The 26,304-nt window shown below is 36.1% G+C and overlaps 1 protein-coding gene across 1 annotated transcript in view; it reads right to left on the reverse strand.

Moving 5' to 3' along the window:
* Positions 1 to 10,094: 10,094 nt before the first annotated feature.
* Positions 10,095 to 26,304, reverse strand: part of HECTD2 (HECT domain E3 ubiquitin protein ligase 2) — a 33,956-nt gene continuing 17,746 nt past the window's right edge. The window contains exons 11-21 of the mRNA XM_066323857.1: positions 25,504 to 25,600; positions 24,528 to 24,635; positions 22,570 to 22,702; positions 19,606 to 19,694; positions 18,434 to 18,592; positions 18,077 to 18,151; positions 17,080 to 17,167; positions 16,727 to 16,833; positions 15,424 to 15,539; positions 14,656 to 14,799; positions 10,095 to 12,650 (exon numbers count right to left, since the gene is read on the reverse strand). Of these exons, the coding sequence (XP_066179954.1) occupies positions 12,530 to 12,650; positions 14,656 to 14,799; positions 15,424 to 15,539; positions 16,727 to 16,833; positions 17,080 to 17,167; positions 18,077 to 18,151; positions 18,434 to 18,592; positions 19,606 to 19,694; positions 22,570 to 22,702; positions 24,528 to 24,635; positions 25,504 to 25,600 (1,237 nt within the window). The 3' untranslated portion in view covers positions 10,095 to 12,529. The remainder of the gene's footprint in view (positions 12,651 to 14,655; positions 14,800 to 15,423; positions 15,540 to 16,726; positions 16,834 to 17,079; positions 17,168 to 18,076; positions 18,152 to 18,433; positions 18,593 to 19,605; positions 19,695 to 22,569; positions 22,703 to 24,527; positions 24,636 to 25,503; positions 25,601 to 26,304) is intronic.

The following is a 26,304-nucleotide window of genomic DNA, read 5'->3' on the forward strand; positions in this document are numbered from 1 at the left end:
CCCAAGGGGCAGATTTCTGCCTAGTGTGAAATTGCACCTTTAGGATGGAGGATGGCTCTACTTGTTTGAATAGATGTCTTTCTGCTAATACTCTGAATCACAGCTCTTGGTACTGAGAATATACATGATTCCAGCAAGCTCTCCACATGAACTCCATGCCAACCTATCAACAGCATTTCTTGCCTTGGACCAAGTCAAAGTTTTTCAACAAGTTTAGAGGATAACTGGCAAACACCTCATTTTCTATTGAAACAGAGGGAAAAACAGCAACAGATCAAGTGATTAGTGGACAAACACCCAACTATTTAATAATAGAAAAAAAAAAAAAAAAAAAACAACAAAAAACAGTTAGACTGGAAAAGTAGTCTTTTTCTGTTGTTTTAGAAATACTTCCAAAATGTGATTTTGATGAAGTTAAAGGTGATCAGTTATACAAACCCATGTTGAGACACCAATAAAAACATGTACCTGCAGAAACTGCAAAGGTTAAACATTCTGAATAATGATGTACTTTATTCATTCAGCCTCATCATTCCAAATTAAACATTCAAAATGGTCAACAGTTTTGCAAGAGAGTGCTTGTAAGTAAGGCACTGTCTGCAGATCAGTGCCAGGTCTGTACCCCCTGCAACAGCCACATCCTCAGGCCAACTGCACATCAGTGACACAGAGTCCTGGAAGGGAATGGAATGGTCAAACTCACCTCAGGCACAATTTCATCTAGGCCAGGGGAGTTATACTGGTATATGAGTGGGCACAGTTAAGCCCAAACACAGAACTGGAGGAGCTAATTTATGATACTATTAATTCTCAACTGAATAGGAGGGATGTGATAATGTTTAAATGTATGCTGCATAAATACCCATGGGAAACAGACACAAAAGTGCTCATGCTGTTTTTCCTTTTTCTTCACAGTATATTCAGAACCACAGTGTTCCTGCAGCTGATTATGGTCTCTCCCACAGATTGGAGAGTTATAGGCCCATTTCAATCTATTTTCCTTGTCTTGACAAAAATCAGTTCACTAAAAAATGAGAGGTTCCTTGAAAAATATGCATAATATTTGGTACTTAGCACAACAGTACTTCAAGGCAGAGGGGAAAACCTACAGGAATGCTATTTACCTGAAAACAAACACCTCCTCAATTAAAACTGAAAGTATTTGTGTTTCAAGGGTTTATAAGCACTAATTTTATAAGGCAATTTAGGAATATGCAGAGGGGATAACAGCTTTGTGTGGTTTTGGTGTGCTCTATGCTTTATATAAACATTCACAAAGCATCTAAGTTTGATAAAGGGGAGAAATATTAGAAAAATAAAGATTGAAATATGCCTTTTCATTGTGCAGATTGCAATTCTATGCACAAAGTTATGATTTCCATAAATAAGGAAAGAATGATGAAGTTGTTAAGTTTGGGGAACATATTTTGTAAACCACTGAGTATATAAATAGTTGTATTAAAGTCTTTGCCAATCAAGTTGTCAAACTGAAATTTCTACAGTCAAAACTTGAGTTCTGTAATGACAGCATTTTTACAAGTTGGCAAGTATGGGATTCATCCAAAGCCTTCTGAAATCAGTGAAAATTTTCATGGGCTTGAATAAGTACTTTAACAGGATATGCTCCATAATGCAAATGACACAGCATTCTCAACACCTATCTCTGCAAAATTGCTAGAAGCTTTATAATAAAAATGGATTATTTTCAGCTTAGATTTTTTTCAGCATATTAAAATTCAAAGTCTCATTGAGATTCCAAATGCATATTTTTCAATACAGTATTTTTCAAAGCTTTATGTATTTCATTTACCCATATGAAAAAAAATCCCAGCTAATGAGTAGAACAGAGAACCAAAAGTCATGCAATCCAGGTTGGGTTCAAATCTAAACATGATTATGTGCAAAATAGTCTATTCTTCAGTGATGGAAAGAGTTTCAAAGTGCCATAGGCATGCTCTCCTCCAGCCCTTTAAATGCAAAGATTTTTCTACTAACAAAATCTGCAAAAAACAACTAAACTTCTTCTGTTTTCAATTATCTGCAAACTGTAGAGAGTTTTGCAGAAGAAATGGCCTAGAAAGCATTTATAAATTTTCACTGGCTCGTACAGCTCTTGCAAGTGCCCACTAAAAAATTATATATACAAATTTCTCCATATGTTATAAAGTGGAAATTTTAGGATGTCTTAAATCTTGCTTGTTCACACAGAATTACTATCCAGTGTGGGATGTGGACTTGAGTATTAAAAGTAAGTAAGAAGCGGTGATAAGGCTTCTTTCTCTCACACAAGAAAACAGTCTGGCATGAGGAAATAAATCCCACACCTGATGTGAAGGGTGAATGAGTGTGGGATGCAGAGGCCCCCTTCCTGCTCCACTTTGTGGCTATTGAGCTCAAAGCCTGACCCAACACCAGAGCTCCCCAGAGAGCAGGCAGTGACTCCAGAGAAAATAATCCTGCTTTCAGTGATTCAGAATCCAGGCTTGTTCAGAGGTTTATGAAGGCTTGAAGGCTGAATGCAGCCCGAAGATGTAGTGCTGATGTAAGGATGAAACATGTAATTTTCAGGGTTTGATAATAGAAAAAGAAGTTAGCAATAAGCTATGTAATAACTGGACAATTTTCCAGGACGGCTTTCACAGTATTCTCTGTATTTTCAGCCAATAAGGTATTTCTGGCTTGTTATTTTTGCACATTGCTCATGAAAATTGCACACTAAGACATCAAGAAAAATGGCAATTTAGTTCTTAGACTTACTACACTTCTCAGAATATTTTCCCATTCTCATCCCCTTTTGTCCATGGCTCACACCTGCCTTGTCAGTAGGAGGCAAGGTTTCAGGCATACTCCTGAGCAGGATTAATATTTTTGTTTAGCTAACAAATAATAGGATTTACAGGAAACAAAGGTTGTTATCAAGTCACACTATCACAGAATGGCTTAAGTTGAAAAGGACCTTAAAAATTATTTAGTTCCAAACCCCTTGACATGGGCAGGGACAGCTTCCACTAGACCAGGTTACTCACAGCCCCATTTAGCCCAGTCTTGGACATCTCCAGGGATGGGGAGCCCACAGCTCCTCTGTGCATCCTGCTCCTGTGTCTCACCACCTTCACAGTAAAGAATTTTCCCCCACTATCTAATCTGACCTTCCCTCCTTCAGCATAGGGCCATTTCCTCTTGTTCTATCACCTTGTACCTTTGTCAAAGGTCCCTCTCCAGCTCTCTTGTAGCCCCTCAGGTAGTGTAAGGTCTTCCTGGCACCTTCTCCAAGCCAAACAGCCCCAACTCTCTCAGCCTGTCTTCATAGAAGAGGTGCTCCAGACTTGAGATCAACTTAGTGGCCTCTGTTCTCTGTGAGTGACTCAGCGTGCTCACCTGGAGGAGGAGAGGACCAGCCTCCCTCTGATTCAAACCACAGATTTAGGAACTCAAGGGTTACAGACAACAATAATTCAAGTCCTGCCTTCAGAATGCCAATTCCCCCCCTCATTGGTAAATGCTCTGAGTGTTCAAAGGGACAGAAAGAAAAGCATGACACCTTCCTCACTTTGTAAATCAAGTATTTCTTCCCACAAAGCTCATTAGTTGAAATTAGCCATTAAATTTTATCAGCAATTTTGGATCAAATGAAAACCTCCAGTAGGGTCTGAATGCACAGGAGATAATTACTATAGGTTTGAATAGCTGCAAGGGTGAAAAAGCCTGTAGCTGTATTTTATGGATGTTCTATTTATAAAATGTAATTTCTGATGTATATTGTGTATATATCTGTATTACTGCAAAAGTCAGACACCTTTGCTACAGAAGTAAGTCACTGGTGAAATAAGCAGTTAACACTACTGGCTAGATGTAATGCAGAAGGTCAGGAATAGTTACAAAGTAGAACATTGCCCTAGAGTTACCTCCGTGTTTAATTTCCTCCAGCCATAACCAGCCTGCGCCCTGCTTACAGGCAGTCTGGGAACCCCACCAATAAATGCACTGAAACCAAATCCAAATCCAAAAACCCCGCCCTTACTTACGTAAAAATGAACAATTTTTTTCTCTTTATATGCAAGTTGCCAACATGTGGTTTGGTATTTTCTGTGGTTCTGCCTCTTCACATTCTGCTTATGCTAAAATAGTGAGGGAAAGGGGAAAGGCTGTTATCCAGTTTTACAAGTTATAATGGACATATAGGGCCCAGCATGTTAAGATAATATGAGACTACTTTATTTGACTGCTTTGGACTGGTAATATTCAATAATTGTGATGAAGCTCTGATCTTAATAAATTTCTACAATCTTTTATATCACCGCTTTTAGGTTTGATAAAAATATGAAAAATTCTTCACTATTAACAATAAAAAGTTCTAAGATGATGCTTGGTACAGATGTTTTGTCTTTTAATCTGCAATACTGAGAAAAATGAAACAATGATCTCAATGTTGATATTAAAAAACTCAAGAAAAGTAACCAACCAGCTGGTTGACAACTTGGTAGTAGTACCTGATCCATCCAAAACACAAGCATCTCCTGCTTCCTGGTTTTCTCCTTTAACCCTCGACCTGAAAAGAAAGTGGGGTTCAAATAGAGTGAAGTAATCACAGAGACACCTATATACACGAATTCCAACTGGGGAAGAATGCTAATGGCAGAAATTTAGCACTCCAGGGTTTTGCATGTAGGGTATTTTACAGGACAGCTCTGTGGTCACATACTACAAAGCACAAGCAAGTGAAACCTAAAAAAGGCAGGTGGATTGTGGGTTAATAATTAATTTCTTTTAAATAAATGACTAGTATTTGACCTACTAATCCTATCAATTTGGTAACAAGTCTACATTTAAAATTTATTTGCTTACCTCCATTTATCAATTTCTAGCAAAATCTGTTTAAAAAAAGATTGAGAAATCATGAATGGAATACAGAGCCAAGATACCCAGTGAGCTTCAGCTGTGATCTAGCCTTCATTGACTGAGTGACACAAACAAGTGGCAATGACTTCAAAATGAAAAACTGGGAAACATTCAGAGCTGAAAGGAAGGGCTTCAGCTGGTTTGCTGCACTGCCAAACCCTGCTGCAGCCTCTCTTGCTGGTTCAGCAAACAAGGTCTCCCACCACCATTGGCCAGGCTGCATTAAAAATGGGTCCCCCTAGACAGACTTGAGATAGATACTGTTAAACTCTACAGCTTTCTACACATTGTTGAAAAGGCTGAGATTTCATATGGTCCAAGACAAGCCTCGGCTTCTTTCTCTCCTCTTAAGTGGGGCTCATTTGCTCAATTCCGACACTGAAAGCAGGAGAAACCCATCACTAATAGAAATCAGGTAAGCATGAGCTTACCTGCCAAGATCAGTAGGTAAAAAAGCAAACATCCCCAAGGTAATTCCAATAATAAGCTAGTGGTAACAAAAAGGAAGAGCAGATTGAGTTACAGTGACTGATCAGAAGCTTGTAGTGTAATCCCTCAGGGATTTTTGCCCCAAGATATCTTTAATACATAGCCTCTGTCTAGCTCCTCAAAAATGAGAACAGCATAGCAATTTTCTCCACTTCCCCCTGCCACCACCTTGAACCCATAGTTTTTATTCTGCCTTTCTTTTTTTTCCTTAAAAGGCAGAGACACATTTACAAGTTGCACCCTAGAGACAGAAGTCATTAGCCTTTTGCAGCAGCTTTATCTATGTATTCTTCCTTAATATTTAAAATCACTTTGATTTATGAAAATGTGCTGCAAATAAAGGACTGACATCACATGTAGCTAGGATAAGGACAGACAAGCCAAATAACTCATGAGTGCAAGTGACAACTCAGTTCTAAAATACCTGTTAAATTCCCCTAAATTACCCTCTGTTTTGAGAAAATACAAAATAAAATCTGACACCTAGTGAAGAAAAAACCCAAAAACCTAGAAAAACGGTCACAAATAGCCAACGGGATGATTTTCTAATCTAGAAAATTCAAAGTGAAAGCCTCTATTTCTTTATCATTCTACAATTACATATCTACTGTATTATGAATGACAGTAGATCTTGAACATGGTGAAAGGCAGCAGAACTATACAAAGAATGCAGATTGTTTCTATAAGTAATGACAGGAGAAATTAATCAAGGATTGGTTGTGCTGCATGAAAGTAGCAATTTCATCTTTTCATCTTCCCAGCACACCTACAAGTATGAAAATGCTAACTGAATGCATGATTAAGCATAGCAGCTGTGCTTATGTCATATAGAATTAATATGCCCTACTAATAAAACCAGCAACAAATAAATTGAGAAGAAATTCAAGGGCAGAAGATAAACTGAGAATATCTTTGCACCATAAAATAGGAAAGTCTTGATGATTCAAAGTGCCCTGAAGAGAGAAGAGAAGCACAGAAAGGTCATTTTTTCTTTTGAACAACAATATGAAAAATGATGCAAGCAATTACACCTTCAGATCCCCAGCTGCAGAGTACCCACTGCCAAGAGTTACAAATGAAAACTACACACAACTACAGCTACCACATGGGGATGTAAGCAAAGAGATAAAAAAAATTCCAACACTATCACTTACATGTAAAAACTTACTCCTATTGCATCTCCCATGTTTTTGTTACATGCCTACAGTAGTTTACATAAAACCAACCAGGGAATGAGGAACAGAAGACACAGTTGTTGATGTTGCCTCAACACCTTTGATCATAGGATGATGTTTAATGTTTAAAATCCAGTATAGGAAAATAAAACTGTTTCTAAACTAATTTCCTTGAGATTTTATTTCTGTATCTCAGAGTTCTTGGACAACATTACAGACTGTTGAAGAAATTGACTTCCCTTTTTGAAATGAAGAATTAATGGGTATTAAATTTGTCAGTGTAAGAAATAAATTAAAATATCCCCTGTAAGTGTGAGAGACCCATCACCAGTAGAAAATGAGCAAGCATGGGCTAAGAGATGATCAATAGGAAGAAAGCAAACATCCTCCTGGTAAATCAAACACAGCTTGGTTGTAATACCCCAGGAGATTTCAGGCCCTATCTGGCAACTAACAAAGCAATGTAAACAATTATTAATTGGGGCCCTTTTCACTTATTTGGAGTAACTTCCAGTAGCACAAGCTACTGGAAAGAGAGTACTGATCTTCCAGAATGTGCCATTTGATGTAACAGCTTAATGCATTTCAACCAGTGTGCAGAAATATGATATTGAATAGATTCTGGATCCTAAAGCAAAACCATCCAAACCAAAATACAAAAAGATTGTTTATATGCAACAGGATCAAATGTATGCAATTACTTTAAAACTTTCAGTTTGAATGAATACTGACTGCTTTCAATGCATGGGAAGGCTTTTATTTCATGGTAAAAATTGCTCAGTGTGGCACATTACCACCAATCAAGGCAAACTATTAAAAGCACCAGGCAGTACATATGCTACCACTACAGTCTTTGGAAACCAGGAATGTGAGGTTACATAAATTCACCAGAAGACAACCAAAACCAAGATCCACATGTCTGAGTTTAAACCCCATGGCTTTCAAGAACGACTGCTTTAACTACTCTATATACAGCTGTATTGATTTTTCCAGAGAATGAAACGCAGTCCTTGACTTCCACAGTATTGCTACTGATACAAAACAAATAGCAAAAGAAATAATTGTTCTATCTCTCTGCTAGAGCAGAGATTAAATGTACACTGAGTAAACTCACCCATTGACAAGATGTTTGAATTACATAAGGTAGCTACAAATAGTTCTGTTCTGGTAATGGCAGTGGAGGCTGGATTGTTATTATCCATAGTATGGTAACAGCCAGAGATCCTCGTGGGAAGACAACTAACGACTCTGTGAGAACAGATTCATCTCTCCTGGTTAATAAGAAATCACGTTATAGAGTGAAAGCAGCTAATAAACAAGAAGCCCTTAAATTAAACCTGAACATCACATATCTACAGAATCTAGGATGACTCTCATGGGAAGAAAATACTGCATCAAAAAGTAAAAGTCGCTCAAAGTACCATATCACTAAATTGATGCCAAAAAGAAAAACGGTAAATGAAGCCTTGCTGTAGTAGAACACAAAACACACAAGACATTCATTGATGTATCATTTTATTATGCATATAGGTATTACTTAACACAGTACTGCAGAAGAGTCCAGAACTGAACTTAGTTTGCCCAACTAATGTGAACTTCTCCCACCCTTCTAGAGTCTAATGAATTACTGCTTCACCAGACCATCAGAAAAAAAATCTCTCCACCTTCCTTGACCTGTTGTGTTTTACATAAAGCCATTGGGTTTCAAAGAATTCAGTAAGAATTTAATTAACAATTTGAAAGGTGCAGATCACTGGGGGCCATTTTTGCTCATTAATTTAACAACAAACTCTACTTCACTATTAATTAGAACATTTCTAATACAAGTGAAACAGCTGTTGCAGTCCAGGCCATCTCATTATTTTCTTATATACATGAATATTTCAAAGTGCAAGGAACTTCAACAACACATAGACCAGTACAGACCCTAAAAAAAAAAATAGACTGAAAAATTACTTGACCCAAACAAATTTATTGGAATAAAACAAAGAGGCTCTAGAAAAAAACCCACATTATTGTCTGACAGTCCGGACATGAAACCAGAGGCTTTAAGGAACCTTTCAGATATTCTCGTTTTTTTCAAGAAATTCTGAAAGAATATTAAATACCACTGCTATAAAGATTAACAATGGGTATAACATTCGCTTCTGGAGCAAGTCAACCAACACCAACACCAACTACCACTACAGAGAAGGAATCTCACCACTTTTGGCCAAGAAAAATCAAAAGGAAATACTGCATTTGAATTTTAAGACCCAGTGCCAGCCCTAGCTGAAACACGACAAGAGAAGTCAGGCTTTCTAACATCTTTCCAAATATCAGTCTTGAGGCTATTGATTGGTCAGAGATCAAGTACAACCAATCTCCTCTCTGGGGTTTCAGCAGTGTCTTTCATTGGTCCCAAAAACACATTAGGAACTCTTAATGGAAAGAATGAACACTTTCAAAACCCAGCACTAGATCCAAGAAGGTGCTTCTCCTTTCTCCATATTTGTTTGCTAAAAGTCAATTTCTATTTGCTGACTTTGCAAATCTGCAATTATTTGTGATATAAATTTTTAAGACATGACTTTTTTCTTCATTATTCGCATTTATAATATCAACTGCTACCTAAGAGGAAAGTCTGACCTCTAATTAAATTGTTTCAATCTTCATCTTTGCTGCCATCTGTAGGTAACTTGAGTGGCACAAAGGTAACAGTTCTGTGATCAGGATCTGTCCATGAGAAAACACAATGTTCTTGTTACATGTCCCTCCTGATTTTAATGTTAAAACATAAAAGATAAAACATACAACAGCTTGTGGCTTTGTCTCTTCTTGCACCTCCAAATAATCCTGTAACTGAGGTAGTTAAAAAAAAAAAAAAAGGAAATTAAGTTAGAATCACAGAATCAGAGGATGGCTTGGGTTGGAAGGGTCTTTAAAGATCACATAGTTCTACCCGCCCTGGCCATGGGCAGGGACGCCATTCACCATCAGGTTCCTCAGGGCTCATTCAGCCTGGCCTTGAACACTTCCAGGGATGGGGCATCCACAACTTCTCTGGACAATCTGTTCCAGGGCCTCACCATCCTTGAATAAAGAACTTCTTTCTAACATCTCATCTAAACCTGCCCTCTTTCAGTTTAAAACCATTTTTCCTTGTCCTGTTGCTCTGCCCATATAAAAAGTCCCTCTCCCTCCTTTTCATGAGCCCCCTTAGGAAATGGCAGGCTGAAATTACATGTCCCCAAGGCCACACAGAACAACCCCAGTTGTTGGATCCATTATGAGGATCTATGCTATTTTACAGCATTATCACACCATGAACACCTGTAATTTTGACAATAAATATGAAATATAAGTGTTGGTTTATGTTTGGTTGTTGAAACTTTTCAGTTTCTTTTCAGTGAGCCATGCAATGTTTTAGCATTTTTTTCTGTTACGATAAAGAAAACTTCTCAAAGGAAAAGAAACCAAAAGCAGAGAGGTTGATCATAATTTTGAACCCATTATGACAAATTTTGGAAATCTGAAATTATACAAGAGAGGTTAGCATTTGAAATATTTGATTTAATGACTGGACAATTTTGATACATAAAAATAGATACTTAGTAATGAACAAGTTTATACAAACCAGATTTCTTTTGTACAGTACAAACAATGATGGAGATAAAAAAAGATTTGCTGGGTTACAGGGCAAGACACAAGAACAACAAAACACCATTGAATAATTTTTTTTAAATTATCAGAGGCTTATTTCATAAATACAGTGTAATGCTTTCATTTAACAAATACAAAATTTACTATTTAATTTATCAACATCAGGAAATATATAAAATGTCTTTGAGTGACAATCTGATTTAAAAACTGATGCAAATACAATAGCATTTTTAGAATTCTGAGGTAATATTACACATTATCCCAAAAAAAGCTTCAATAAATAAAACTAAACAGAAGGCAAAGTGCAATTCAGTGAAAAGGAGAAAAGATAAAGCTTTCATTTTAACAACAGTAGATAAATAGTTATTAAAAGCGGGTTTAAGCCTTAAAAAAATATTTTGGCTAATTTGCCATGTTTTCAGATAAACTGTATAGCTATTTATTCATAAGCCAACCTTTCATGAATCCAATTCTTCAAAGAGAGGAAAGGCAGTAGGTCTTTGTTTCCAGGTTTCTTACTTACATCCTTACTCAGGTGTTAGAAATTTAACATTGCTTGCAGCTAACTAGTTCGTTCAGTGCAACAGTGAAAGCTTAATTTACTTCTCAACATCTGAAATCCTGCAAGTTAAAATTTATTTTAAAATCTCCATTTGGGAGACACAATGTAAAAATACAAAAATTTTCAGTGCTGCTTTTAGCAGTCTTTGTGCTAACCTAGTATAGTTCCAGGCTAAATCAAATGGAAATTTTATTACTGGTTTAAATAATACTCAATATTCACTATGAATACAGTGTCAAATATTCTAAAATATCTTAATATTTATCTCTGCCTTAATAAAACAGCAAAATCACCAGTAAATTTTCCAGGAGGAATAAAAAAATAAAATCTACACTTAGCTATTGAAGAATATCCAGAACAGCTTTGAAAGCATGAATTAGACAGATTAATTTATCAATTGTAAATCTGTTGATTGTATGTAAATCCAGAGAAAGAAAGAAGACTAATATAGTATTTGAGTACAGACACTACAAGATAGTAATGCATCTATGCCCCAGCAGAAGTCAATGGGGAAAGCTGATAAATTAGATGCCAAAGTGTCTCAAACTATCTGGGCCTTATTCAGCTGAAAGAAAAATTTACAGAACACACAGTGGCTGTTCATATTTAAAAAATACTGCATGCTGATAAATTCTTTCCATTTAATGAATAAAACCCAGACTTACAATAATTTCAGTATTTTAGAACCATTTCTTCCCAGCTGCTAATTTACTAACTCAGAGCAGATATACCAAAAATTCTTTTCATGGAGTTTGTGCAGTGAAAAACACAAAACATTTTTAAATGCTGGTCTCCAAGTTAATGAAAGTTGCAACATTCTTCAGAAATGTTATTATATTCACTTTTGTCACAGCTTATTTAAGACTTTCAACAAAGTTGCTGCAAAAAATGATAGCATGATACACTACATCACTTTTCCACCTGTTGTGGATATAATTCTCTTCCTAAAGCATTTCACCAGATATGGAATTTATTTTAAATATCTAGGCTTTTTTACTACAATGCTACAGTAGATCTGGCTAGTTTGCTGTTAAGAATGAACATACAAATCCCTTAATATCGGTAGCTTGAACTTGAATCCCCTCAAGCTGAAAAAATACCTTTTAACACTCTTGTACAGTCAAGTGTAAAAGCTGAATATACAACATCTAAAACCTCTTATTTGTAAAAAATAAGTTTTTAGCAGTAAATGGCACTATCAAAACCCTATTTCTTACAGGCAGTTATTTACAAACTTCTCAGACAGCTGGTTTCACCGAGAAGGAAAACCAAAATAATAAAACTACATACATTTTATAAAGACTAAAATTCCTATTTGCCTTTGTGAAAAAAATGGCTACATGCTGATGTTATATTTTTTTTTCTATTATTAATGTTAATTGAAAACAATATGCCACTGGGATTAACTAATAAAGAAATTTTGTGTATATTATCTCCCAGTGAGATACCTTGATGTAAAGGAATTATGATTAATGATAAAGTGCTATTAAGAAAAACCTAAAACTTGGGAATTGTCTTAGTTGGGCTTCATTTATCAAACAGATAAAACGTTTTGTACAAAGAAAGCTACTTTCTGTGACAAAGCAAGCAGCAAATGTATTGCCATCCAGGAAAAAAAACATACACTTCATTTTTAATGAAAAAAAAATCTAAATGTGATAAAACAGGCACAGTATCAAGAGACATAACAATGAAAAGCTTAAAGGCACAATCAGAAGAGAGTGAATGCTACATAAAAATGCTGTTCTTGGAGTATTTAATCTTATTCCAGACCAAATCCCTCTGCATTTGAAATCCCAATGATTAACTTTTGCTTCAGCTCTTTCTTGTTCTTGTAAGGAGGGAGACAAAGCTGGTTGAAGCAGGTATGGGCCACAGGTAACCTAAAATAATTTTAAAAATACCCAGCAAAACACATTTAAGAATAATGCAATAGAACCAGAACACTGCCAATTGCCTATGCATTTTCAGTTAAACATTTCTTAAGTAAGCAATCCTATAAAAGGAACATTTATCCCAAAGTTGGTTCAAGTTCTGTTGAATCCTAGTCATAAGTACCCCAGATGAATTTGTTTGCCTGCAACTCCCTCCTCCATATATATATATTTTTTTTTTCAAGTTGGAAACATCTCCTTCCAGATTTTGGAAACTCCAGGTACCACATGACTACTCTAAACACAAAATCTGGGTACAGTAAGAATGCATAACATGGAAAAGGAAGGTGGGTCCAGAAGTAGGTACAGACACACCTAGAAGAACCACAGTTATGTGTCTGTGAGGATACAGAGGGTTCAGCCTGGTAACACAGGTCCTTACAAACTTCAGTGGGGACCTTTGAAGAACTGACTGAAATGCTGGAAAAACAGTTCACAAATTCTGGTCTCAGCTATACCAACACTTCCAGTTCCAAGTTTCTTCTGAGAGAGAATATGAATATATGTATTGCAGATATGGCTAAAGAATGTCTGACTGAAACACTGAAAACTTTGTTTCTCCCTAGCATGGATTAGTTTGACGAGCCACAGGTAATAAAAAGCTACAGGAACTTTCTGTCATTTAGATTCTCAAGTGACATGGAGGACACTGAGAATATAGACTTGTCCTCCCAGCTGATAACTTGGTGAGGAGACAACAGAAAAACAATGAGCTGAAGCTCAACATGCCATTTGGAAAAATACTGAAAAATTTATTACATTTGGACACACATTTTATTACGTGACTCAAAAGCCCTCTGGGTCTCTTTACATTTCATCCCTCGGTCTTTTGAATGGCACCAACTTGGCCTTTGATCATTGGCAAACATGCTCAAAGAGCATGGAACCCCCAGATCTGGAAACCCAAGTTACTTTCCCTTCTCTGCCCTTTAAATGATCAGCAAAGATCTGTTAACTGGACTGGAGTCATGGCTTCAGAATCAGGAAAGTTGAGAAGCTTTTATTAATTGGCCAATTCTGATTGCTATTACATTCTTTGATCCTACTGTGTGAGCAAAATGATGATGGTGTCTACATCCATCCCTGTGCAGGCAGTCTGAGAGCAACAACTACCTTGCAAAACATGGACCTACAGCAGCTTAAAATGCACACTATTTCAAAACACATTTTCTCATTTTTAAGAAAAAGAACAATTTACAGAAGGAATATAAAGAGTGATTCAATGTTGACTGATGTTTCTTCATTTTTCATCTGATCTTCATGTTCCTTTAATGTTACTGGAACCAGTTATTACCTCATTGAGAAAAGCATTAGAAGTATCACAGTAATGAGATAAATTAAATTTAAAACCTCAAAATTTATTATGTTTATGCCTTTAGACTAGCTCTTCACAGAAAACCCAGAAAAATGCAGACTTTGAAAAATATAGTTCCATTTAAGTATTTTGATTACTCTAAGTGTTTGAGAAATCTAGGTAAAGCCAGTAATAAGCCAGTAATTACTGCTTCACAGTGAGCTTCAGAGCAGTAAGATTTTCTATACAGCTTCCAAATTATTTAAACTGACTTTCTCCAGTCTTAAGAATTAAAAAAATACTAACTGGGTTGCTATAAAAAATTCAGAAAAATTCATGGTAGTTCAAGATATATTTTCATTAGGTCAGCTGTCATGTTAGGAGTTATTTAATAAATATTTATTTGAATTGAAAACATGTAAATAGTCCCTATAAATAATTACCAGCTTCAAATGTAAACACTGACTGGAAAAACAATTTCCTTGTTTTTAAATCTATGCAATCAATAAAAAAAACATTTTTAAGGCAAACTGAAGGAGTCTATGCAGTTTCTTCTTTGTACATTCATTTGCTCTTTTGTAAAAAGACATTCAAGAGAAATAAGGACTCTTGGAAAAAAACTGAATGAAAAAAAAATTAAAAATCCAAACCATTACTTACCAATTAGTGGATGTTTCACTCTTTGAAATCTTGAAATTCAGATCAGCCATTCCTCCCACAGGTACTCTATCACTTCCTGTAGCAAAATGTAGCAGCTTCTTTTGAAGGTCCAGAGAAAATCCAAGTACTACATCCCAGAAGTATCTATGCTCACGGCAAATGAAGTAGAAAATGTTGCAAGATGCAACATAATAAAAAAAATAGTATGAAGATGATAAAAAACCCACAAATACTACATGATGAATGTCATTCACTGAGAGTTTAACTAATATAATATATAGGACATCAGCAGTACCCCAATATACAAGGTTAAATTCCCAAGGAATTGACAAGTACAATATTTTATTGATTTTGGAATGATATCTTGCCAAATGATGTCCCAAGCTACTTATCTATACAAATATAAATGCCTCCCACTCACTAACATAAATGTCCTTAGTATCAAAGAAAATTGAGTAAAAACAATATTTTTAGAAGATCGAGTAATAAAAATATTGAGATTTCATACAGAGGATTTGGAGCTTTTCTTTTCAAAATACTCCACTTCAATGTGGTCATAATCTTCTAAGGATTTTCAGGAAACATATACCATTAAGGATCTAATTCTTCCTACTTACGACAATTTAGTAGTGTCTTTGTCTTATTTAGAAATAGGTTTCTAAAACTTCAGTCATTCTCAGATTATCCTGGAAGAGGATACTTACTGCTGGAAGTCTAACACTCCATTATGTTTTAAACTCAGTAATTAGAATAAAAACCCAGGCCTACCGTATAGTCGGATCAGTTTTTTGGTAGCCCTCATACTGGGTACTTCTCTGTAAAGCAGACATGTCCAGCTCAGGACTGCCACAGACCAGAATTTCAACCTCCTCTGGACGAAGTAGCTGTCATAAATCATGGACAAAATATTCAGTTTAAAAAAAAAAAGATGAGAAATTATGCTACTAGATTAATTTTTTATTTTGTCATTATGGAAAAATTAACAGAATATCATTCAATGTAGTTATCTAACTTGGATACATACTGATTATAGAAAAATTAATCCCTCAGCTCTTTGAAGAATCTCTTACTGCCATATATAGTAGAAAGTTAATTAAAGGATAAGACAATATTTCAGCATATTTTGTTCTTCACTTCTTCATCATTCTTACATTTATTACACTGACTTGCCTATCACATGATCAGACTACAAATGGGTCAGGAAGAAAATTAAGTTTGTATGTAAGAAACTGGAGGGAGGGTCCTGATGTCAATTTTGACTTCAACTTCCATTTCATTTGCACTGACAAGTCCCATGTGGGTATCTGAGCAGCAAAGGCTGACAAAACTTGACTCTAAGTTATACACAGTGTTGTGCATAGCACATACTTATAACAATAAGCCATGTTTAATACCCACTAAACTTACACCTGCAGAACCCACTTATTCATTTACTACATCAAGCTGCATGAAAGAATGCCACGGCATTTCAATGGATTCTCACTGTTCTTCCAGAGCCTTCCCTGCAGTTGGGCAGACCTCACTTTGCTATAGGGTGTCACAGTTTAACAATTTCACTGGAATTTAGAAAATCCCAGGCAAATAGAAACTGTCTCTTCTTTCTCAGTGCAGAGGGGATGTTGTTAGAAAACAGTCATTCCAACAGCCAAACTGGACTGAAAAGAGAAGGATGTTTAATCTCAACCTCCACTGAGTGTTCTTCCTGCAAAAAGCAAATAGACATTTTCAGAGGAGTCATGCAGGAGCACTCAGACACAGTTGTTCTGCACTTCCTAAATGCAGGGAATACATAGAAACCTTGTAACATTCAGAGGAAAGCCTGTGATGGGTCTGTGAATGCATAGTGATAAACCTGTCTTCTGGAGCTTTAATTGTCTCTTTTCAATGAAACACCACAGAGAATAGTTGATAATCTGATTAATTTCTTCTACTTTTGTTGGACTAATTAAGTCTATTGGTCAGTCAAGAGTCTTTCCAAATCTTAAAATCATCCAGTGCAACTTAATTTATTGCAAGTCATTGTCAAATACTTTGAATAGAAGTGAAGAATTATATTTCACTTTAATCTTACCAGTAATGCATATGAAGCACAGACACTATGAAATCCATAATAGAAAGCAGCAAATTGTTTGTAGATCGATTTATTGAGAAGAAAATCAACATAGAGCTGCACATATTCTAAAATAAAAAAGAATTTTATTACATTATAATAATTTTAATCAATCACTTGTCCCTCTAAAATTGTAGTGAGCGTGAAAAATGAATGCATTTAATTTTAGATACCATTAAATTGGTGGGCATACCAGAAAGACCTACAGCCATTTCATTTTCACACTTTGTTAATGAAAGCATAGGCTTACAGAAAGGAGAAAAAGAACAAACTTTAGTCTGCAAAGTATGTGCAGTTAATATACATTGAAGTACCTTTCCTGTTCCGATTTGTGACTGGAATTTTATCTCCATTTGGCTTTAAGTTGTAAGATTTTATAACACCAAATTCTTCCTGAAAAACCTACAGAAAAAGAGGAGTCAAGGTCAGCACTATAAAATAAATTATTATACTTACAACTGACAAAGCTTATATTATGTCATGTATTCCCACTCTCTCTCTTCAGCACATGCTGTAATTCTTAGAGTTGAGACCTGTTTACAAGTTAAATATCACAATTTTCAGCAAATTGCTCAGAAAATCAGTATTCAGAGAACAAAAATCGACCCTGTTGCATAGTGGCATGTCAAACTGACCTGCAGGCTCTGAAGCCACAAAGCTTTTCATACAAAAGAAGAGTATAGCAGCAGCAAATACAATTAAAAAGGTATTTGTTCTGCTGTAGTTCACCTAGGAACTAAGTACCTCCAATATGAAATTTCATTAACTAGTATGTGGGTTCTGAAACAATGAATAACTGAAAAAGACTTCCTGACCGAAACAGCAGTTACCACACACAGGTCAGGCAAAGCTCTAAAAACTTGAACAGGCTACTGCTGAAGTGAGACTTCCTGGACAAAATGCATAAAATAACCCAGTAAACTTTGACTATCTTCTGGGTTAGACAGAGAAGGGATTGTCTTGCAGTCAGATAAATTTCACAAGCTAGGTCACTGATTGCAAGGTGGTGGTGTCAAGGAAAGCAAAGAGCTGTAAATGCACCAGCAGCTGGCCAAGTGACCCTGGTGGTGGAGCACTGAGATCCACCTCCCCTGTCAGGAAACAGCAGCTGGGAGTCTGATCACAGAGTCAACCGCAGAACACTCAGTGGCACTGGGCAGCACGGCTCCTGGAGCCAGCTCTGGTCCCTGTGCAGTTACATTCCAAACAATCAGCAATCACACAGCAATAAGACACTCCACTGCCATTCTAACATTGGGAAAAAACACTGAACACTGGTTGAGAACCACTTATAGTTACGCATTTAATGACCTGAAAGGTTGAGTAAAAATCCTCTTCAACATTGCCTTCATAGGATAGAAGTTCACTTAGTCCATGCGCCAATTCCTACAATATGAGTAAAAACTCTTTAGTAAATCTACAAAACTAAGTGATGCACTTTGCAAGGATATGCCAGAAGCATTGTTTTATACAGAAAGATCTTCAAAAAAGCTCTGTTTTTAAAATGCATGCTGTGCTAGAAAATACAGATTTTCTTTTTTCATCAGGAGACTTTATCAGCCTGTGCTGAAAAAAGCTGTTTTCAAACAGTTCATAACTCAAGCATTAAATAAAAATAAATCAGATTTTATAGCAGTAATTTTGCCTCTTTGAAAATGTCATACTTACAGGCATAATCTGAAACAGGTCATCTAATGTGACACCACAGATGCCTACAAGTGTGTTATGATCACAGGGAACAATGGGAGGACTCAATAATTTCTTGTAACAGCAAGGTGGGAAACGAATATCCAAGGTGATGCTGTTATATACAGCAAGTCCCATCAGCTATATATGTCAAAAGTTAAGGGCAAATCTGACACATCCTTATTATAGTTAATATTTTTGTACCTTGGAAAAATATTCTAAGATTCATGCTCAACAAATAGAATGTAAATTATTTCACTGTCTCTGGACTGACAATTTTAAATGCAGTTTTTCATTACAATTAAGCAGTGGTTAACATGGTCAAATGATGAACATTAACAGAATGCTTGAGAATCTTCTTCATAATATTCTATACAAGCATTTCTACAATAAATTTTCCAAAGTATTGCTATGAAAAAGAAAGATAATTATGTATATTCTACTACTGAGAGATGAATAGAGCAATGTTTCTTTTAACTATATCTAAAAGCATTAAGACAAACCTACATTGGTACCACAGCTCATCCATTTAAGTGCATCTCATGAAACAAATTTGAAACTATCCCAATTCAGCTTCTCACAAGAATAGAATAGATCTGTTAGAAAAGACCCACAAGCATCATCTGATCCAACTGCAATCAGTAAAGGGACACTATTACCTCATCTCACTGGAGTTATAAGCATATACTATCATAAATTATTTGTCCGAGATCTTCATTTATGAGCACAACAGAAAACCTAGAAAATAAACTTATCCTCAAAATAGCATGTGGCTTCCACTTTGTAATAAAAAAGGCAAAAAGCCACATACTGCTCAATGGGGACTTAAATGAAGTATTAATGGACACGGGCACATCGATGTTTATTGAAAGAAACTCAGAGGCTTAAGTACATAAAAAATTACAACTTATACACAAAAAAGTTGCGTGTTTAATATTGGCTTAGCATTTTCTGGCTGTAAAATGTACCACCCACACCCCACCAGTTCCTTCCTATTTTCAGTTTACTTGCTTAAATGATATTCAAAAAAATACATTTAAAATGGAACATAGGTGTATATACAGGCTTGGAAAGGAGCTTGAGCCAGTGCCTTATTTCATCCCCACACCAGCTCATCTGTCATTCTGAACGTTCTAGCAGACATAAAAGGATACGGCTCCAACCAGTCGGAATTCCGAGTAGTTGTCACATTTAAAGCTGCTGAACCAATGGCACTGCGAGTCCTTGTGGTAGGTGAACATGCCTGTGGAACAGCAACGTGGCCCTTAACAAGCCTGAGCTTTGGAAGAATCTGTACAAAGCCTCATCCTTCTTACCCATGCACTCTTGGAATGCTCCTGGGGGTGTCCACATCCCCATGCTTGTTCTCAGGACCCTGTTCCCACCCACGGCAGAAGCCTGCAGGCAGAGCCTTGGGAAGGAGCACCAAGGGCAGTGCCAAGCCTGAAGCAGGCTCAAGCCCACCAGCCCTGCTTGGTGCTGCTGCACCACGCTCTCCAGCTGTGGATATTTTGCACTGTCCCTATCCAATCTGTTTCTTCACTGCACTCCAGCATCAGTACTGCCATAAACATTAATTGTCTAATAAAAACTATTCCTACTGCAGTGTAAACTCTCTTATTTCCTCCTTTCTTTCTAGGTCAATAGCAGATGACAATTCCTAAAAATGCTGGCATGAATCTCCTGATACAAATACCATAAGCTTTACTTTCTTAGAATAGAAAACTCTAAATGGTTTATGTTAAACACACACACTACCAGTAAAAGGCTATGTTTCATATTTTCTGTCAAAAAATTATACCAGAAAAGTTAAAAAAGCCCCAAACCACATGTACCCTAAAAATGCCACTCATGGGTCTAAATGATAATCGAGATCCTACTGAAATCATGAGTATAGATGAGTTTGACTGCTATTTGCGTCACATACAGAACATTCTGTTTTAAAGAGTGACAGAAAGTAAAAACCTACAAAATGAAAGCAGATAACAGCTCTAAAATGCCTAGGAAGTATTGCTCAGAGAGGCAAGACACACTCCACAGAAGCATGCTCTAATGCAGAAGTAAACAGGATAAAATGCGATGGCCATTTTGAACTTCTTGGGTTTGAATGGGCCAAGTTAATTATTGTTGCCACTGTCTGGACAAACCAAAGCACTGACTAGTTCTAAGCACATCTTATATGCAACAGCTCAGTGTTTGAAGATAAAGTTGGTGAAAAATAATATTTAAATCAGAAAAAAAAATCAAAGTCCTTTTGACTTAAAAAAAAAAAAAAAAAAAAGAATGAATATCCTACTTGACTCAAGGACATCTAGTTCTTATGATAAATTACAGGCAAAAAGCTGTCTTCAAGTCCTCCCCCCACTCTCCTGAACAATTTTTCTTTTGAATTCCAGCTCAAAAAGGTGCTTATCACAAAAGACTTAGACACTGCCATCATACATTGACAGAAGCAACAGAACAGCTGCATGTAAAGCAGAGCAAGGTTCCCATACTAAAATATCATAAGGATGTTGGAACAAAAAAAGAATCCCATTTGTTAATTGTCCACACCAAGATAAAGAAAGCATTACAAAACACACAGACAGGCAGACAGCTGAGTTAATTAACAGTTTTTAAATTCCAGGAGTTAAACCTGAAGAATCAGTAACCCTAGAAAGGGTAATAACAGTGATATTCTCCCTTCCAAGCTTCTGACATGTTATTTGCATCTTAACCATTAAAGACAGCAGAGGATACAGTCCCTTTCCAGGGGACAAGAATATTTCTGAACTCCTCCCACATTTGGCTGATAGTCGTAACAATGAAAGAATTTGCACTTTAAAGTAAGGAAGCCTGCCAGAGATAGTGAAAAAATAAATTACTCTGAATGTTTCCAAACTCATCAGTAACCAAGCTCTGCTGACAGCATTTTTACTAACAGAACTGTCAAACTTACAGAATGCTTTCTGCAGGATAAATTGTTTCCTATTAAGGTTGCTATCACCAATGTCATGTCTTCACACAGACCCCTTTTTACCAGAAAAAGGGCTACAGGCAAATAACAATCTCAGCAGATATGACGACATACTTACAACTTAAAATTCTGTACCTTTAGAAGCAGTCCTATGAACAACAAAGGACCATGATTTTAAGGGACATGAACACTTCCAGGCAAAGACAGGCAAGATCAGTGACTATCAGCTGTTATGTTCAAGTCCCTGGAAACCAAACTAATTCAAGCCATCCTGGCAACACTTCTATGTACTAAGTCATCAGTAATGTATCCATGTCCAAAGGAAAGCTCATGAGATTGGTGAATAAAATTTACCCAGATCCATCTACATCACTATAAACCAAGTGGATAGAACTGCTTGTTTATGACTGCTCATTCACATCTTACAATCTCCTATTTAATTAAAAATTCTTATGTTTTTCCCCTTAGGCATGAAATGTCCTTACAGGCTCACAGGTCCTGGTAAGAGCAGAGGCAGGTTTTTTAATTCAGGCTACTGCCTATACTGTCTCTGCTCCTAAATGAAGGACCTTTCCTTTCTGACTACCCCAGACCCCTTTAAGAATACGGGCCACACAGATACCACATACAGAATGTCTGATGACCAAGATTCAAGTAAAAACTAACCTCTACCCCCCACCCTAGCCAGAGAAATAGTACTAGAATGTGCAGCCACTCTCAGTGCAACCAACTACCAGCACCAAAAAATACCCCCATTGATACATGGGAGACCAAGGCTGGCAGTTTGCCAGAACTGAGCACAGTAACAGCGTCCAACCACAGCTACTGACAAAACCAGAAAAACTCCCTCCCTACACTAACAATATGAAGACAGCTGAGGGCAGAAGATAAAATGTGGCACATGAAGAAATAGGGAAGGATAGTAAATTATAAACCAATACATTTGGGCTTGTCTCCACTTGAATATTTGCTAAACCAATGTGGTGGTTTAGGCTGAGATATTTCCTTCATAGCAAATAGCTAAGCTATTAGCAATGCTATGTTTTGGATTTCTGCTGAAAACAGTGTTTATAATGCAAAGACTTTTCCATTACTGCTGAGCAGTGCTTACATAGAGTCTGAACGAATTCTCACACTGTACTAAAGAATTATAAGAACTCACCATAATCTGGATGAAAAATCTGTCGAATCAGAAGAAGAAACCATTCTTTTGTCAGGCCACCCATATCAAGACCAGCTTCTCCTACAAATGTGACTTTTAACTTCTTTTTCAGATCTGCCTTCTTCCTTGCTAGCTATTGTGAAATAGGTAAGGCAGAAGAAAAAGGAGATTTAACATATTATCAATTCCACTAGCCATAGAGAACACACCTCAGCCTGTACTCTACTGTTCTCGCTTTGCTTACACCATTAATTTGCATAATTTTCTATTAATAGGTCAAAACTATATTAAAACAATGACTGAATTGCAGAAGCAGGACAATTGTGACTACTTCACACCATCAGCTACTTTGCACATGGTGTCACTCTCTGGACTTGAAAAGAAGTTAGGTGGTGTACAAACACACTTAATAAGCAATTGGATACAATGCACTGGAGTTTGTCCAGAATATTTCAGACCTATATATTTTTTTACCTTTTACAGAAGATCTGCTACCAAGAGGAAATGACAAATTAAAAAAGTACTCAAAGATAATTTGGGAATATTTAGAAATAAGGAAGTAAACTAACACTTTCAATATTTGAAACCATTTGATTCTGTGTAAGCTGCCTGCCAGCAAGTATCAGCTGCTTTTTACAACTATTTTTTGGACAATGGCAACAAGCTATTTTCATTGCTTTATCCTAAGAGACAGCATTTCATGCAGGTACACGAAAAACTTGCACAGAATTAGATGACAGCCTTTTAAAATTAACAGTGATCTTTCACACTGAGTCTCTACGAAAGCTTTCTTTAAACCATTAATTACTGTCCAGCCCCAGAGAAAGTGTTTAAACCAGTCAAGAATATGCATGTGATAAAACAATCTCTACATTGTTAGTTGCTCAAGTAAATTCCTATTACATAAATTTTATAACTAAAGGTATTTGTGGTATTTGAAACAAGCTGAAGTGATTTTCCTTTACAAATTATTATTTTAAATTTAAAATAAAAGTAAGATATTTTCCCTTTCCACCTGCCATTCCCCATAAATTTGAGAATATGAATAAATAATATGTTCTTACTCATCTCTGAGACGGGCAGACGAAAACACTGGAAATAAATAGGAGAATATTTCGACTATAAAAACATTTGAATTTGCTCTTGGTTGTTTTAGTGGTAAAAAACTCCACAATGAGAGAAAGCAATATTACCTAACATATTTCTTTTGCCTTAGGAGAAAAGGCCAAAAAATAGACAGGTTTTAATATAGGAAAATAAAGTTTGAACTTATATTTTATGACATGAGTAATCAGAATTTGTTTGATGTTGTTTTCACTACCTGGACTTATTTTTCAGTATCATCAGACTGTTCTCAATGTTGAGAAAGAAAGGGAACTAAATTTCATTAAATAATGTTAATTAGCAAGGTTCAGTGGATACTGAAGAATTGCCTGCTTTAATGGACACATCTGTTTTATTTCTAAAAAAGAAAAGAATACATTGAAGAATGTAAATAATTAGTTAAAAGAATTTAAGAGAAGAAAGCCCCAAATTATTCTTACAGGATGGAGAAGGAAAAGAATAAAATTTTTCCAAGAATTAGGACAGAACCTCATTAGTGATTAGTCACATACTATTAATGCTGTTATCATGGACTCAAGTCCTACAGGAACTGATAATTGTGCACTGTGTTTTTAACACACAATTACAAATACAAAAACACACCATGTGCAAGCATATATTTTGTTAGGGGCTTAGCTTTAGAGCAGTATGAGCAGAGGAAATGAATTTCAAAATGTCTAACCCAATCTGTTCTGCAGTGCTGCAATTTTGACAGTAATTAAATTATCTTTGTTTAGTATTATGTAGTTATATTCTCAAGCTCTTAGTGCAAAAGATTCAAATATAATGAAACAAATTGAAATCTAACAATAGCTACTCTACAGCAACACATAATTTAATTTTTTTTTTGTTACCTCATCAAGTGAATCACTAACAAGGTGTGTCCTCCTCACTTTGACATTTAGGAACAACATATTCATGTCAGGCTTCTGTCTGCGAGAGACCTTATCCACAAGGCTTTGCTGTTTGAACAAAAAAGAAACATTACACATGCAGTATCTTCATTTAAAAAAAGGTGTCACACTTAACTGTAAAAATTTCTCAGTATCGTGTATTAAAGACATTTCCCTGACATTGTAACTGCTTCAGTATCTTCTAGGAGATGGAGAGAAATTTCTTTCCTACTGCAGATATCATTTACACTACATTTGAACTAACTTCTTGGGAGGTTTAACAAGAAGGTAGCACTTTCCAAATTGTTAAAAATATACCGATAAGATTCTGGAAATTGGCTTATGCTTCAATTCACAAGGTGTAGCCAGCAAGACAGGAATGGATAGGCAGTGGTGCTGCCACATAGAGCACTGAGGAAAAGAGTATCACCTATCACTTGCAGAAAACTGCCAGTGAGGGAGGCAGACAATGCCTCTTTCCAAACACAAGAAGCTGCCCAGAAGCAGTACCTCTTCCATGACCTGAAAGGATACTGTTGAATCTTGGTCTTCAATGACAATATACCTCCACAGAATTAAATATAAAATAGTCCAAAATTCTCATGGAATTTTTTTTCCTTAATCATCATGTTAATTTAACATGCTAGCATGTTATGCTGGTTTCTCAAAAGAGGAAAAAAAGTAAGTCAAGTATTATAACTTTCTCTAAAACACTGCCACCTATAAAGATCCTGAAACTAAGTACACAAAAAGAAAAAAATACTGAGAGAACCCAGTACAGACATTTGTAGACCTTCCTAGTAAACTGGTTTAAGTTCTTTTTCAGGGTAATCAGAAATACTAGAAGTTGTAACAACAGGTCATGTGTAACATCAGTCTAACAAATACTCATAAAGAACCAATGGCAGAAACAAACATTTATCATTGAGGGACTTACCCGTGCAATACTTATCATCTGTTGTTCTGAGTCCCTTTGAATAATAACTTTTTTTGCTGCTATAGAAATAATAAATGGGTATTGACAGAAAGAAAACCTAAGAAGAGAAAAGAAGACTAAATATTTTCTTTCTAGCATCTAGCACACTGTTTTCATTTTAAGACTATAGGAGTGAATTATCATTCAGTAACTGAATCCTCCACTGACAATGATTTGCAAATAGCTGCTGGGTTGTTCACTTTGTATATAGCAATACTTGACTCAGTAGAACAAACTGCTATTTCCAAATAATGCTAGAAACTGAAATTAATAGTACTTATCTTTTGTCATTTGGGTTTTTTGTGGTTTGTTTTGTTTAGTTAGGTTTTTTCCTTCTCAAGTAGACTATCAGGTATCAGACTGAAGAGTAGCCTGAAATACCTGATTCAGTGGAGCAAACTATGGTCTCCAAGTTTTCCCCAACTGCTGCTGAAGGCAAGGAAAATGCCTATGAATTTATTGGAGGCTAAAATATGTCTGCAGTAAGACACAGTCAGAAGCCTATGCCAATAATTATTAAATTTACTTTATTATCATCCATAATTTACATATTTTCTCTAGTTTGCAAAGGCAGAATGAGATTTACTCCAGTCAATCTCACATCCAGGCAGTAGCAAGTAAGTAGCAGCTATGTTTTTCCAATAAAATAATACAGTGTTTAGCGTGGATCTATATACACATAAACGGTATGTGTAGCATATATAGACACTATATGTCCACTACATTTAATACAGATATGCTTAGCATTGATAAAATGATTTG

The sequence above is a fragment of the Sylvia atricapilla genome, chromosome 8, assembly GCF_009819655.1.
Source record: "Sylvia atricapilla isolate bSylAtr1 chromosome 8, bSylAtr1.pri, whole genome shotgun sequence".
NCBI lineage: Eukaryota > Metazoa > Chordata > Aves > Passeriformes > Sylviidae > Sylvia > Sylvia atricapilla.